Here is a 15,474-nt window from a genome sequence, read left to right as displayed (position 1 = left end):
GTAGTTTTTAAATTTTAATTAATTTAAATTAAATTTTAAATTCAGTTCCTTTAGCCACATTTCAAGTGCTCAACAACCACACGTGGCTAGTGGCTATCCTAATGAAAATCACAGGTCAAGTGCTACACACTTGACAACCAAAGTCACCAAAGACAACTCTTAGAATAATACGGTTTTCAAACAGAATGGAAGTTTCTACTAAAGCTGGCACTCAGTGTAAAATATGGCATGATGTACACAATGGAGAAAACAGGTAAAATTTTTAAAAAACTTAAAAAACACTTAAATACTGACTTTAATACTTACAATCATAGCAGTTACCTGTATTTACAGGGAAAGACTTTGGATGTGGGTGGGGAAACGCCCTCCTCCATTATTTTAGTCTTCTCCTATAACTAAAAAATAACAAATTCAAGGCAGTTTATATCACCTGTTTTTCTCTGAGGCTAAAAAGCTGCATCATATCCCCAAAATGCAGCAGCAGAAAGACTGTAGAAGGACAGACAGTAAATTAATTTTAAAAGAGTACTGATGCCAGAGAGGAAGATATTAGAGGAAGAAGGTATGGCAGCCCTGCTGCAGTGAGGACCTGCATGAGAAAGGTGTCCGAGGATACATCAACCCAGAAGAATTAAGAGATGGGCTATATACAGGAGAATTATGCAAATTAGTACATATATTTAGAATGATGGGAACCAGGTTTCTTACTCTTGAAGAAAGAGATAAACATGGAAAAGCTAGAATTAACTCTACACTGAATTGGAATTGGAGGTATCAATGTGAATTCATGGCCTTCAATATATATTGATATAGAAATAAATACAGATGTGTACACACACACACACACACACACACACACACACACACACACACACACACACACACAGAGGCACATGCATACTTACAAATATTTCCTAACTGCTATGGTTTGAATATGCCCCCCAATATTCACATGTTGGAAACTCAATCCCCAATGCAACAGTGTTGGGAGATAGAGCTCCGCCTTCATGAATGAATTAATGAATAAATTAATGCCACTACAAAAAGGGCTTAGGGGAGTAAGTTTGTTTTCTCTTGCTCTTCTGCCTTATGCCATGTAAGGATGCAGCCGTCACCAGAAGCCAGCACCTTGATCTTGAACTTACTAGCCACCACAACTGTGAGGAAATAAATTTCTGCTTTTCATAAATTACCTAGTCTGTGGTATTCTGTTACAGCAGCACAAATGGACTAAATTGAAAGGGACTGAAAACAAAGATGTACCAGTAGCTATGAGCACACCCACCACCCAGATCTTGTTTTCTGAACACCATTCTACACTAAAAAGAACCAGCGCTCCAGGAGAAATGGCTGGTGCAGAGCTGGAGTGGGGAAATAATAGAATAAACCTAGAACATCTTACACAGAAAGAATGTCATCAAAAAATGATAGGAATATGTTAATAACAAGGACACAGAAGGAAGCTTCTGGCCAAATCTGGAAAAACTGTTATGTTTCAAAGTATTTCGCAGTAAAGAGAGCTTTTTTTGGCATTACTATATCCATCACATGAAGACAAAAGGGGAAAAATTATATTGTGAAACATTTAGCTAAGTACTAGCTGTTGAAGAATTCAACTTTACTCATCAAGAGAATAAGAATGACAGATGTTTAAAACATTAAACTAATTAGGCATTCACACCAAGCACATATTCAGTAAAGATTTGTAAAAGCCTATAATAGTGATATTTATGGGTAGTATGGCAGTTTCACTTCTACGTTTATGAGGGATAGAAAATGGTCACGATTATCATAAAAATCAAACTACCCTTTGGCCACTGAACACTCAACCAGCAAACTACCACTATGTTCCTCACATATGTCCAAACAAACAAACAAACAAAATTCTGTGGAGACATAAAGAAACTGGTACAATGCAACATAAACAATTTGTCCACCAAAAGGAAACTCTAAACTAGCACCTCTATGAAGTAGAGTGCCTGGTTAGGCAGAACAAATATTTAACTTGAGAGTCTACTATTTAAAAATTGCTGGTGACTTTTTTTTTTGGTCTAGGTAGAAAAGAGCAATGCACCTAGGAAACATCTTTGTTCTGTGAAGAACCACGTCAGTGGCCCTTCTCGGTTACATAATTGAAGCGAACAGACCCTGGAGAAAGGGTGTAACAGAGTCAATTTCTGACTTGATAAAAGCTTTCCCTGCCAACAATATTAAATACTACTGAGTTAAGAGAAGGTGTGCAAAAGTATGCAAAAAGACCAAAAAGTCTCCTGGTAAGCAACTGAGACTCCAAGGCCTTCTGTTTTCAGTTTCATGTTATTAGAAATTATGTGATAGACTTTACATGGTCCTGAATAAGGCTCACTGGCAGAAAAATATCTCCCACCCTGATATATACATGCAATAAGGTAACTCACCTTGAAAGACAGGAGAATTAAAGTCTACACCAAGACTTGAGGATTAAAGAAGGCGAGGTGATTTGTATATGTAGCTAAAGCTGAAAACCCCTAACCAAGCCAACTATACAACAAGAATATTTTGAAAAACCTGCCATACTTTGAGGTGAGAGCTTAAAATGCCCAAGTATAGACTAGTCCTAGTATAAGAGGGTATGGCATTGTCTGACCTCAAAGAACCATTTTAATCTAAAGAACCACTAGGAATCCAGGCCTACTGGATTATATGCTCATTAGTCTATGCTGCTGGATATGAAAGCAAATAGTATCAACTGATACCAAACTGGTGAAGGATCGTGCAGGTTATACATACATTATTCATAAAATTGAAATCCCAAATCCCAAGAATACACATAAAATTAGTGATAAACATGGCTTACCTTTAAGAGAATCTCAAGAAAATGAAAAAACCCTTAACCAACAGTCTACAATCTTTCATATCTTGATGCTAGCCATCAACAAATCTATCAGCTTTAAAATACTTTCATTTAAATCAAATGCCTTAAACTAAGTAAAACAGCACCAACAAAGTCAGTCCTAACAATCTCAGAATATCACATTAACATATTACTTACTGAGACATCACTTAGTGGAAACACAACCAAAAACCTGAGCAGCACTAATACACATGCGAAAGCTAATAAATTTTACTCGTACCTATTCTCCTTGAAACCATTAAGAACAATTGTAACAAAAATGGCAACTTAGTTGCCCAGTGCAGGGAAAATCAGAAACAATCATTAATAAGGAGCCTGATACAAAATGAGCCAACAGCAGCAAGCAATGACCAATGATACACCAGAAGGTTGGGGGTGGAAAAAGGTGAGGAAAGAACTATTTTTTTCAAAAACTAAGCAGTGTAGGAGTATAAGGGCAAGACGCTCATCACCACATAGCCCTTAAGTAAACTATTATCTAATATAATAATTGGTGCTCTTAGTCATTCTCTGAAGATTTAGATTCTCTATTTAAAAGGGTATGAATATAATACACCTTAAGACCTTTACTAAATTGTTAATACAACATCTTGCTACTTTCAGAACAAAATTTCAGTTTTATGGAAATGAGAGAACATCTTATTCCCATTACAATACTTAATAAATTAAAATTCCAGAGGATTTCAAAACATACTTATATAACATAAATGAGATTTCTATTTGGAATGCATACAAACAAGAGAGCCAAATCCTTGTCAATAGCATATATAATATGTCAAAGTAAACAGTGAAGAGGAAAAAAAAAAAAAAGAGGTAACAAGGAAAAAAAAATTCAAGGAAAAAGAGTCTCAGTATCAAGAATTAAGCTTAGAAACCACAACCTCAAACTCCAAAGAAGACAAAACTAAGTCACATGAAAACTAAGTCACAATCTTTATAAAGAAGTCATCTAAAGCTGGACAGTTAGCTCAGGTGATTAGAGCACAGCCTGATAACACAAAGGTCAAGGGTTCAGATCACTGGCCAGCTGCCAACGCCCCCCCCCCCAAACCCAATCCTAAGGAGGTACAATTGCTATAATGCCATTTTAAGTGGAGATTTGTTTCATGAAAAAGTACAAAAGGTGTAAGATGCTCGACAATAAATTATAATTGCTAAATGGAGCAAAAATACTTAGAATTCCACTAGAACTCAAACTCTTTTCTTCCTGGTATAACTAGAAAGTAATTTATAGTGAAAATAACAAGGACTCAGATATACCACGCAATCTTAAACAAGTTATTAAATGTGAGTCACTTTCCTCAAATATGAAATTAAGAAAATATCTGCCTTATACTGTTATAGTGAGAGTTACAAATAATAGGGGCAAAGCAATGTGCCTGTCACACTCAAAAAGGGCTCTATTGGGTAACTGTTAATAATTATTAATACCTTTCCAGACTAACTTCCCAGGAACATTTTGCAAATATTAAATACAAAGCCTGAAAGTATATGCAGAATCTAAGCTTTCTGTCGTAGAAAAGTCCATTTTTGACTGCATTCTGGAAATACAATAATATAATAATTAAACCTTCCTTGTAAGGGAATTTTATTTAAAATTTGCTGTCTCCTCAAATGACACACAAAGACGGTTATTTCACAGAGAGATGTTCCACTTATAAAGTATATATCACCATACTAACAGGCAAATATAGTATGAAGGTTAGCAATTATAGGAGAGAAACAAACTGTTTAAGCAGCAGCACTTTAAACACTGCAAGTGAAGATTCTGGAACATAGTGGATAAATGGCATTAAGTGTAAAAACTTATCTGGATTGAATTTAACTGTCCACAAAGAATAACCAAAGCTAAAACAGTAACTGGCTTAGAACAGATTCTTATGATAGAGACTAAGGCAGAAAAAGCAGACAAATATTATAGTTCAATGTTTCAGCATTTAAAGACCTTTCTTTGCTTATCTATCCATTTCATCCTTGATCATACCTTCTACTTACCCAATCTTCTATGATCCTACACATTCAAACTTGCCAAAAGAAATGGCCTACACTTATTGTCTCTACTTCTTGACCTTACTCAGCCACTGCTTAAACCCAGTGGAAATTCTCCACTTTTCTGAAACTGTAAAATCACTAAATATCTGGAGCAAATATGACAATGTTAACCTCTGCTAATTCTGCATTTATGAGTTTGTAATAACATCCTTTGTATATTTTTTCCCATAAAATGATTATGTTTTCTTTATTATCAATAGAAGACACATTTTTAATGTGTAACAAGTTATAAAGTGCCACTCTACATACTTTAAAAGGGTGAACCTAGGGCCGGCCCATGGCTCACCTGGGAGAGCGTGGTGCTGACAACACCAAGTCAAGGGTTAAGATCCCCTTACTGGTCATCTTTTAAAAAAAAAAAAAGGGGGGGGGTGAACCTTATGGTATGTGAATGATATCTCAATAAAGTTGCTGCTTAAAAAAAAAAAAAAGGTACCACTAAACTCAAGATCTAGATATATCACATCACATTCCAACAGAACTTTCTGCAATGACGGAAACATTCCATATTTGCACTATCCAGTATTGTAAACACATGTGGCTACTGAATACTTGAAATGTGGGTAACTAAGAGACTGAATTTATTTGATTTCACTTTATTTCATTTAAAATTAAAAAGACACAAGAGGCTGGTGGATACTGTATTGGATAAAAACTGCAAAAATCTAGGGCATTACCAGTGACTTACATGTACTTACGTGCTCCTTCCTTATTCAACTTCCCCTCTCACTTAGGTAAAGCCTGAATTTTGTTGTTAAAGACTTCCTTTTTTTATTGTGGTAAAAAATAAATATCTTAAAAACATACAATTGCATGGAATTAATCACAATCATAACACTGTGTAACCACTACCTCCATTTATTTCCAAAACTTTTCTGTTATCCTAAACAAAAATATGTACACATTAAGCAATAACTTTTCATGTTAATGACTTTTTAATAGCCAAATTCAATAAACAATTTCAACAACCTAACTAATCCCTACACTTCCTTATTACTACTTCTTAAATCCATTCCCCTACAATTACTACTATGCAAACAGAACTTCTCCACTATATTCTTTTCTTTAAATTTTATTCCCTTAGTACTACCACTCTTCTAGTTCTCTAGTTTAACCCCTAGGCTCTTTTTCCTTTGCCTACCCATTAATTATTCTTATATTGTCCTAGGACCATTATTCTCCCTCTAATCTCTATCTATATATCCACGCCCCTAGAAGATCTCATTTACTTCCATTATTTCAGCTCTAATACAGAAATTTGGGAATCATCAGCTTTTATCTCCACCTCAGACCTATTCTGTGAGCTTCAGTAATTCAACTGCCTATTGAACTTCTTTCTGGAGGTTTCACAAGTACCTCAAACTCAATGTGTCAGATTGAATACATCTCCGCGCCTCTTCCCTCCTCAACACACACACACACACGCACACGCACACACACACACATGCGCACGCACGCACACTCCTATCCTTTCTTATTCTCTCCCTCAGTTGATAGCACCCTTATCCATGCTTCATTTTTCTTCCAAACACCAGTTAATCACTAAACCCTGCATGTTTTATCTTCTAAATATTTAAAGATTCCACTCCTCTATTACCTCCCTAGTTCAGGCCCTTAAAATCTCATACTCATACCCTGACTAATCCCTACACTTCTCTTGTACTCCTTAAATCCATTCACCACAATTACTACTATGCAAATTTAAAAACTAACTTTTCTGCTTAAAAACTCTTCAGTTATCCATCACTGCCTGAACATGAGTATGTGTGTGTAAGGAGTGGGGTGGGGTGTGGAGAGTTCGAAGAGCATTTTCATATGATAACACTGTCTAGGAGTTCTTCAGCATGTTAAAGAGGTAATCTACTGCATTTCCCAATTTACCTTAATCCACAATGATCTACCAGTCCAAGTATGGAGATTATCCATATAGACATGGATATACCAGGTTATTTAACTCAAAACTATTAGCTAGGAAGATGATCTTGTTATCCGAAGCAAACTGTTAATCTCTATCTACCAACAGAGAGACTGTGCACAGCAATAATGATTTGAGGGTTTGTTCCCTGTACTGGCCAGCCACCAAAAAAAAAAGTAATAATAATAATGATTTGATTCTCTAATTAGTTTTATCTCCCATTGTTTGGTTTACACATTAGTCTGTGTTTGATTAACACAAGACCAGTTACCATGTATATGTATATACTTACAAAAAAAAAAAAAAAGAAAGAAAAAAAGATCATCTGTCTTTGAGAAGCTGAACCTCAGCTGCACGAAAGACATCTACAAAAAGATAGTATGGTTTTTCTTAACTAACCTAAGTATGATGATTACATTACACAGATTTCCTTCTTAAATTATTCTTAAATTGTTATATTTCTTAAGAATTCTTAAATTTCTGGGAAAACTATTTGCTTATAATGAGTAACAGTTTCTCTGAGGATTCTTTTCTAAAAATCATTAAACGTATTCATTTAGCATAGCACATTTAATATGGCAATTTTTACAAGGTCAAGATTCAAGTTACGACATTAAAAGTAAATTCTTTAGGAAAGCCGATCTGAAAAATTTAAATTAATATAAATTAAATTAAGGTGGAGATATTATATGATTTTTTTTTTTTTTTTTTTTTTTTTTTGGTGGCTGGCCTGTATGGGGATCTGAACCCATGACCTTGGTGTTATAAGTATAGCCAACTGAGCTAACTGGCCAGCCCTGTATCATCAATTAAGTAAAACACAAAACCAAGCAAATTACTGACACTTTCCCTCCCATGTAGAAAGAATCAATAGCCAATCTTTTAAAAACAACATGCAAAATTAAGTCTACTATCAAAAGCATCCTCTTCCAAATAAAAATTCTTAAGAGCTTCTGACCAATTTTCAATTGAAAAGTTCCCTTTTTGTTTTCAGATTTGATAAAATTCCTCAATTGAAAAAGCAAAAAGCTCCTAAAACAAAGCTTTAAAGAAGTTTAAAATATCAACTTGTAACAAGTGACAATTTATGGCTTTCAAAATGAATAAAGTACCTTTGTGACATCTTATATAACACTTTATATTTTTCAAAGTACCTTCGTGAAGTATTTCAGTTGATCCTCAACAATCCTAAACCAGTAAGACGTTGCTAACAAGTAAGCATTACAGATTAAGTTCCTTACTCAACATCAGATAGTCGGGTAATCTAGAACCCAAGTGTTCTGCCTCACTGCTCTTCTTCATTATACAGTATTCTATCTTTCCATAGACTAGTGGAGTAGACAAAATATGTAAACAATTTCAATTCAATATGATAAATACTATAAGAATTATATATGGGATCCACCGAAAGGAAAAATACTTTCTAGGTACATACAAAGGAGAAGACACAAAGATTTTAGCAGACTGTGAACATAAGCAGTTCAGAAAGTCTGGCATTTGGGAAAGTGACAGGCCATGAAATCAGAGCGTTAGGCAGAAGCCAGGTGAACCTAAGGAATTTGACACCAGTGACATCATGTTCCACTCCAGTGTTCTTCCTCTAAGAATAATAGCAACAGTAAGTTTTGCTACATGATTTTTCAAACATAAATGTAAACAAATCAAACAAAATCTGAATTCCTTCAAAAGGACAGCCTAAAAAAGATGCTGTATCATCACAGTTAATATTTATTAATAGGCCCTGTTCTACACGTTTTACATACATGAGCGTACTTCAAAAAATTCATGGAGGGCAGCTGGCCAATTCACTCAGTAGGTTAGAGTGCAGCCTTGTAACACCAAGGTCAGGGGTACAGATACCCATCCCTGTCCCCACCTGCTGCCAAAAAAAAGTTCATGCAATTTTTAATTCTATTTTTCTATTAACTTTTAAAAGTACCCTTATATTAATTCATTTAATCATCACGACAACTCTATAAAGGAGGTACTTCTCTACACCCATTTTACAGATAGAAAATTGTAGCAAAGAACTTGCCCAAGATGACATAATCATGTAGCTGAGCCAGGATTTGCATCCAGGCAGTCTAGTTCTTAATTACTATATTATACTGCAGGAAAAATGGTCTCTTCAAACCTAAATTGAGGTCATGTTAAGTGTCACCTTTCTTGCACACCAGATTCATCCGATGTTAAAACAAATAAAAAACAGCCCCAAATAAAATGCAAGTTACTAAAAATATATCAACATAATTTTAAAAACTGGATAGCAAAGACGTGCTAATAGTAATTATTATGAATTAGTATATTTCACAGTACATAACATTTTCAGTAGTTATAATTTGAGCATAACTACTCTTGCTGCTTTTTTACAGCTTTATCTAAGAAATTTAAAAGCTACCAGAAAAAACAAATAACAGGTTTAGGATGATTTCTGAAAATGAGAGCCCGGTTTTAGTTGAATGTTTAAACAGGTATAAATTATGAATTTCAAATGACCAGGATGTTACACTAGAATGTGAATGTCAAGAAATGAACTCAGTCACCAGGCAACAATAGATTCCCCGTTTGTTTATACAAAAACAATCTCTTTCCAGGTTCTCAGATTAGGAACAACTGTTACTCTGGGTCAGAAAAAAGGTTAATTAAAAAAAAGAAAAAAAAAGGTTAATAAGAGAAAATGAAAACATTTAAAACCCTAAGACTAAGTAAGAAGTAACTTCATCATTAAAAAAACATTTAAAAAATCAGAGCTCACCAGATAGCCCAATCAGTAGAGCACAGTGCTGAGAACATCAAGGTCAAGGGTTTGAATTTCCAAACCAGCCAGAAGACCCCCTCCTCCTCCAAAAAAAAAAAAAAAAACCAACCTAAAAGTAATTTTCAATTCCTGTACCACAGGAATTACTTCCTACATCAATAAATCTAATATATATACATATATATATATTTTTTTTAAATCAAATTTTACCTAACCAAAATCATCCTGTCTGTAATCCTATTCTATCCTGTCTAAAAGGGACAAAGGATTATTTCAAGCAAGTCACCATTCTTTAATTTGCAAAGCAACTACCCTTACTTAAAGGCAAAGGTGTGATCTGAATTTTGCCCATACTTCTAATCACTGACTTTGAGAATTTAAAAACAAACATACTCGAAAGACTATTCCCTGAAATCTAGTTCTTGGGACTGAGAGTTATTGCAGATTCTCATCCTAAAAAAGAAGGAATGTGGCACAAATTTAAAAGGTAAGGGGAAAAAAAATCTGAATATTTGAGAGATTCAGTTCAATGAGTTATTTTAAGGACTACAGCAAAGAAACAAGTTACAGTTTCTTAATCACAGAACCACATCCCATTTCTGCAGCATTGCTAAACTTTTCATAAAACATTAATATATTCTTATGAGACATGAGTCTTAACTTACTAAAAGTCAAAAAAAAAAAAAAAAAAAAAAAGCACAAACTATAGTGGACCTTAAAAAATTTTGATTTGATCTCCCTTTTCAGGTAGATCTAGAAACAATCTCATGAATATACAATGCATCAAGTGAACTCACTATTTAGAGGCAACTTGGGAGAAAAGTACTTAAAGTAAATAAATCATTCATAGATTCGTGTGTAAATATGTTTTCTTAAAGCAAATTATGCTATATGTCTTAAAAAACAACGTAAACTCTGCAGACAGAGCCTAGCAATAATATTTCTAACCATGGCAACTGGGTATTAAAATTAAGGCACACCATTTACGTAATTAAACCAGGTAAAGAAATCTGCATCTTACTTAACACAACATTTCAGTTATTACTTAAGATCCTGTGGTATCAAAGTATTACCTAGATATTATTTTTTTGTTAAGAATGGATGCTTGTTTTACTAGATAGTTATGCATACTGTGATTCTAAAAATAAACTTTATAGAAAGTAGTTTGATTTGTATACAACATTCACCCATCCCTCAAAGTCTACTCATATCTCCATTTGAAGTGATAAAATCGATACCCAAAACAGAAGTCTGAAATTTGCCATGTGATGGGAATGCTCCAGAAATCTCACAGCCACCTACACACCAAAATATGATTGCTTCATTTGAAATTACTAATCAGCCATCTACTAGACTACAAATGCTTTAACATCTCCCAAATTATTAGATACTAACCAAACTTAATCTTTGTTCTTTATCAACCTAACCAAGTTATTTACCTTCTCTATGATCTCAGGTTCCTTATTTACCAAATAAATAACTGGGCAGGTTAACCTAAGATTTCTTCCAGTTTTAATACACTAAGATTTTTAACTCAGCAACTCAACACAGTATTTCTCTTGTCTTGCTACAGAAAGATATGTATATTAGAAGTATATATTTAGTGAAAAAGCTTTCTTTCTTCCCAATTATTTAGTGATCTCTTGGCTTGTCCTTTAATTTAGATCCAAAGACAGAAGTTTGAACATTGACCTACTGAATATTAGGCATGTACTGCAAGTGTCCTGGTCAAAAAAAACAAAAAAAAAATACTGCTCAAAGGATCCTTGGGCTAAAATAATCACATTCTTAAAATAAAAATGAAAAGTTGTAGAAACGGGCAAATGATATAGAAGTTTCTAAATCAGGGTACCACTCAATGAACTAAGATTCATTTTGTTCTACAGCCAAAGCCTGATCTGGCTTAAAAATAATGTGGCACACACATACACTACATCCAGTGAAATCTTAAAAGTGAAATAATTAAAACTAATAAAATTAGTCCATAAAGTGCTCAACATTTAATTGGCTAGTCCTTTTTTTTGTTTTCTTTTCTTGTAAAAAAAAAAAAAAAAAATTTCATTTTGTTGTTGGATCCAGTCTTAAGAGAGGAAAGTAGCCAGTTAAGAAAAAAAAAATTGTTAAAAAGCACTTTTCAAACATGAAACTACAATGTAAGAACAAAATTCTAGTATCAGTAGCAAAAGGCATCCGTGATACAGAAAAGAAACCTGTAAATTTCTGCCTGTAAACCAAAATGATGAGACCTAAGTTTTTGAGTATGTATGACTGACCAATAGGAATAAGGGTACAGTTTGACAAGTTTTTTTTTTTTGTCACCTTTCCAACTCTAAACCACTGTAAAATAAATGAGTAGTTTTTATTTCACACTGCCTTACAAAGTTCCATATAAAACTCAAGAAATTATGATGTTCCTGAAGAACCTGTCAGTTTTTAAGTTCACTTCCACATGATGGCCTTGGTCATTTGGAAACTGACATTCAAAGGGTTAAGTGTTAACATACTAGTTCATGGATAAAATAAGTTGCAAGACCAATTACTTTCATATCCTATTTCAGCTTGATCCATTTTTTTGGCAAAAAAAAATATCAATAATGGCACTTTTCATGGATAATGTGCCTGACTTTTCTCCTTCAGTGTAACTCTGCTTCTACGAATAACTTATGTTCACCCCCCCAGGGAGGGCAAAATTCAAGCAAGCTGCTACTTGACCTACCAAGCAACAACTAGCCCAAACTCAGCTGTTTAAACCTAGAAGACACTTGTCAACCAGAATGACATATCATTATTTACACCACGAAAACCTACTTGAGAGGTTAAAAAAGGAAGCATTCTGACTCCTTTGGACTTTTAGCAAGGTTTAGCTTAAAAACCTTTTATAACAAGATCAAAACAATGATGATAATATTACAACTCTTGAAGCACTAATACAATTTGGCATAGGCTCTTGAATGAGTACTATTCACTGCATAATGATCGGACAGAAGACATTAGTTTTAATGAGCAATGTCAGATCATTACTAGCTACTCTAACATTAGGTGGAACAATATCAAGCACTTACTGTACCTTACTAATGCCAAGGCATTTATCCAAAAGGGGCATTGATACTAAATGCCTATGCAACTATAAAGTAAGATATATCCAAAGAAACGATGTCGTTCTTATTTAAAAAGAACAGCCTCATCTCAGGGACGGAAACAGCTTCTAACACAACGACAGCTCATCACTGCAGAGCCTCTGAGACTGAAATGCACAGGGCAAGAAGACTGTACTTTCCTAACTCAAAAAACTTCCCCACAGGGCTGGCCAGTTAGCTCACCTGGTTAGTCAGTGTTATAAGGTCAAGGTCAAGAGTTTGGCTCCCCATATCTGCCAGCCACGGATTAAAAAAAACTTCCCCACTAATTCCAAGTTTCCTGCCACGCACTGAAGCAGTAACAAGGAGACAATACATATGTACTAAGATGACTTTCACCACCCCCTGCCTAGTAGCAAATCCCTTTGGCTACCAATAATTTTTATCGTATCCAAACACCTAGGTACATGCTCCACATTCTCCTTATTTCAACCTCGTTCAATAGTTGGCCTCCCTCTCCCACTCAGAGTCAGTTAGAGAATGACTTGTTAAGGGTGAACTCGATAAACTGGCTTAACCGAGCCAAATTGGGTATCCAAAAGACCGTAAAATAAAGAAGTAGGTGGGGCTTTACCTGCAGTTCACACCAGGCGACTTCCACAGTGGTTTCAGTGTCCAGACCTTTGTAGACCGTCTTAAAGGAGCCTCTGCCGATTTCGATGTCAAACTTGAGAAAGCGGCCATCGTTGGACATTCCCACGGCCTTGGTCTCCAGCTCTTCGATATCATCCTGTTGCTGACTCCGTTCCTCCTGTAACTCTTTGGCGCTGCCGCCACCGCTGCCACTTCTCGCCGGCGGTGGCTCTTCTTTGCTCCCCACAAGGTTGGGCTGGGAAACTGGGCGGTCTTTGCTAGTACTGCTGGGGGCAGTCGAGGCGGCAGGGCCGGCGACGACTTGTTCCCCGGGGGCAGCAGAGGCTGGAGGCTGCTGGGCCACCTGGGAAGCGGCGGTGGCGGTCAAGGTCTCCTCCCGGTGGGGCTCTGGTAGAGCGCTCTGAGGAACAACCGCGGGGACGCTGAACTGGGGAAGAGAAAAAGGCAGTCCAGGCAACTCCAACGCAGTGGCATTGGAGTCGCAGATGACGCTCCGGCGGAAGAAGCGGTGCTCAGTGGTGGTAGTGGTCGCGGCCGCCCCACGGCTGTCCTTGTCCATAGTGTGACGGCGGCGCCGGTACTCCTCGGTCCTGCCGGTCCCAGCGTCGGTCGCCGCGGCTCCCAGTTTCTCCCCCACGGAGGAATCGGAGCTGGAGCCATTCTTGGGGGCAGGCGCCGGCGGCGAGAGGAACAGGGAGCTCGGAGTGCTGCTCTGCTTCTCGGCGGCGCCGCCAGACATGGTGGGTCCGCGCGAGTGAGGCGAGCGGGCTCAGACTTGCGAACGAACAGAGGGTGAAGGGCCGACTCGCAGGAGCCGTGAAGGTCTGCAGGGCACCGCTCCTGAGGCGGGTTCGGGCCGAGCCGGACGACTCCTCGCTCAGCACTGACAAGCAGCTCCGCAGGACAGGCGGGACGCTGGGCCCAACTGCGGCGGCTGCTGGCACCGAGGCTGCTGCGGCTCACGAGGCGGGCTCGTCGGCGGGCGATTCGGGAGCGAAGCCACGGGGGTTAGAGCCGCACGGTCCGCATCCATCCTGCGGCGAGCGGCGGCCGGGAAGGCGGTGGCAGCAGAGGCGCCGCAGTCATGAGGAGCAGGGCAAGGAGCCGGCACCAAGGCGAAGCGGATGCGGCGGGCGCGGCGACAGCCCGGCTCCCACCGCCGCCGCTCACCGAAGAGGGCGGGCTAGGCCCTGCGGGCGGCGGCACAGCGAGGCAGGGACCAGCTCTGACGCCCGGGCGGTGGCAGCCCCGGGGCAAAAGAGTAGGAGGGGCCGAAGACGGCGAGGGAGGGCCGCGGGCCGCGGCTACCGGTCACTCCGGCGGTCGCCTCCGCCCACACGCGGCCCCAGCCAGGGAGACCAAGCTCACAGGGCGCCCATCGCCCGGACGGGAAGGGCCAAAGCCTCGAAGCCTCGGTGCCTGAGGAGCGGGCCCCCCCTTCCCCGAGGCCTCCCCGCCCGCCCCGGGCCTAGCAAAACCCCGTCTCCTCCCGGGCCGGTGCCGGGGGCTGACGGAGGGAGGGAACGGTGGGGAGGGGAGGGCCGCTCACCGCGGGGCCCGGGCTCCGCTGCTTTTCTGGGCCGAGAGTAGAGGAGACCGAGAGGAGTGGGGGAAGGGGGGGTAGGGAGAGAAAAGAGCAGTCACCCCCACAGGCGCCTTCTGTCACCGAAGATAGTGGTGCGGAGTGGCCGAGGGAGAACAGCCGAGGGCGCCCGGGAAACTCTCCGCGCTAAATGGCGCCGGGAGCCTGAAGCCTCCACACAGCCCGCTCGGACCCCGCCCCCCACCGCCCGGGGCAGCCCCACCCCCACCGCGCTCGGGAGCTCTCGCGCAGGCGTGCCAGCACCGAGGCCCCCTGGGACTTGTAGTTTACGAATTGGAGGAATGAAAGGGACTAAGGGAGAAGAAGCCTACGATTTCCGTGATGCCCTGCGGCTGTTTTAGCCTGGTGCCTCATGGGAGTTGTAGTTTTCTCTGGAAACCGCCCCTTCTGGAAGGCTGATGGGAGCGTCATCGTGGGTCGCTCAACCTCATCCTGAAGGCAGCGCTAGCTAGGAAAACCATTATTTAGGGATTAATTGTGGAAGAAGACAAGGAAGAAAGAAAGAGAAAAAGAAATAGGGAG

The 15,474-nt window shown here is 39.0% G+C and overlaps 1 protein-coding gene across 17 annotated transcripts in view; it reads right to left on the bottom strand.

Annotated features, from left to right (window-relative positions):
- WNK1 (WNK lysine deficient protein kinase 1) overlaps positions 1–15,121 on the bottom strand; it is a 147,559-nt gene extending 132,438 nt beyond the window's left edge. For all 17 annotated transcript variants that reach the window (XM_063096029.1, XM_063095926.1, XM_063095944.1 and 14 more), the window contains exon 1: positions 13,330–15,121. In XM_063096029.1, coding sequence (XP_062952099.1) covers positions 13,330–14,088 — 759 coding nt within the window. In that variant the 5' untranslated portion in view covers positions 14,089–15,121. The remainder of the gene's footprint in view (positions 1–13,329) is intronic.
- Between the last annotated feature and the right edge of the window lie 353 nt (positions 15,122–15,474).

The sequence above is a fragment of the Cynocephalus volans genome, chromosome 1 (genome assembly GCF_027409185.1).
Source record: "Cynocephalus volans isolate mCynVol1 chromosome 1, mCynVol1.pri, whole genome shotgun sequence".
NCBI classification, from domain to species: domain Eukaryota; kingdom Metazoa; phylum Chordata; class Mammalia; order Dermoptera; family Cynocephalidae; genus Cynocephalus; species Cynocephalus volans.
The sequence above is the reverse complement of the archived record's forward strand: the minus strand, read 5'-3'. Positions and strand labels throughout refer to the sequence as shown.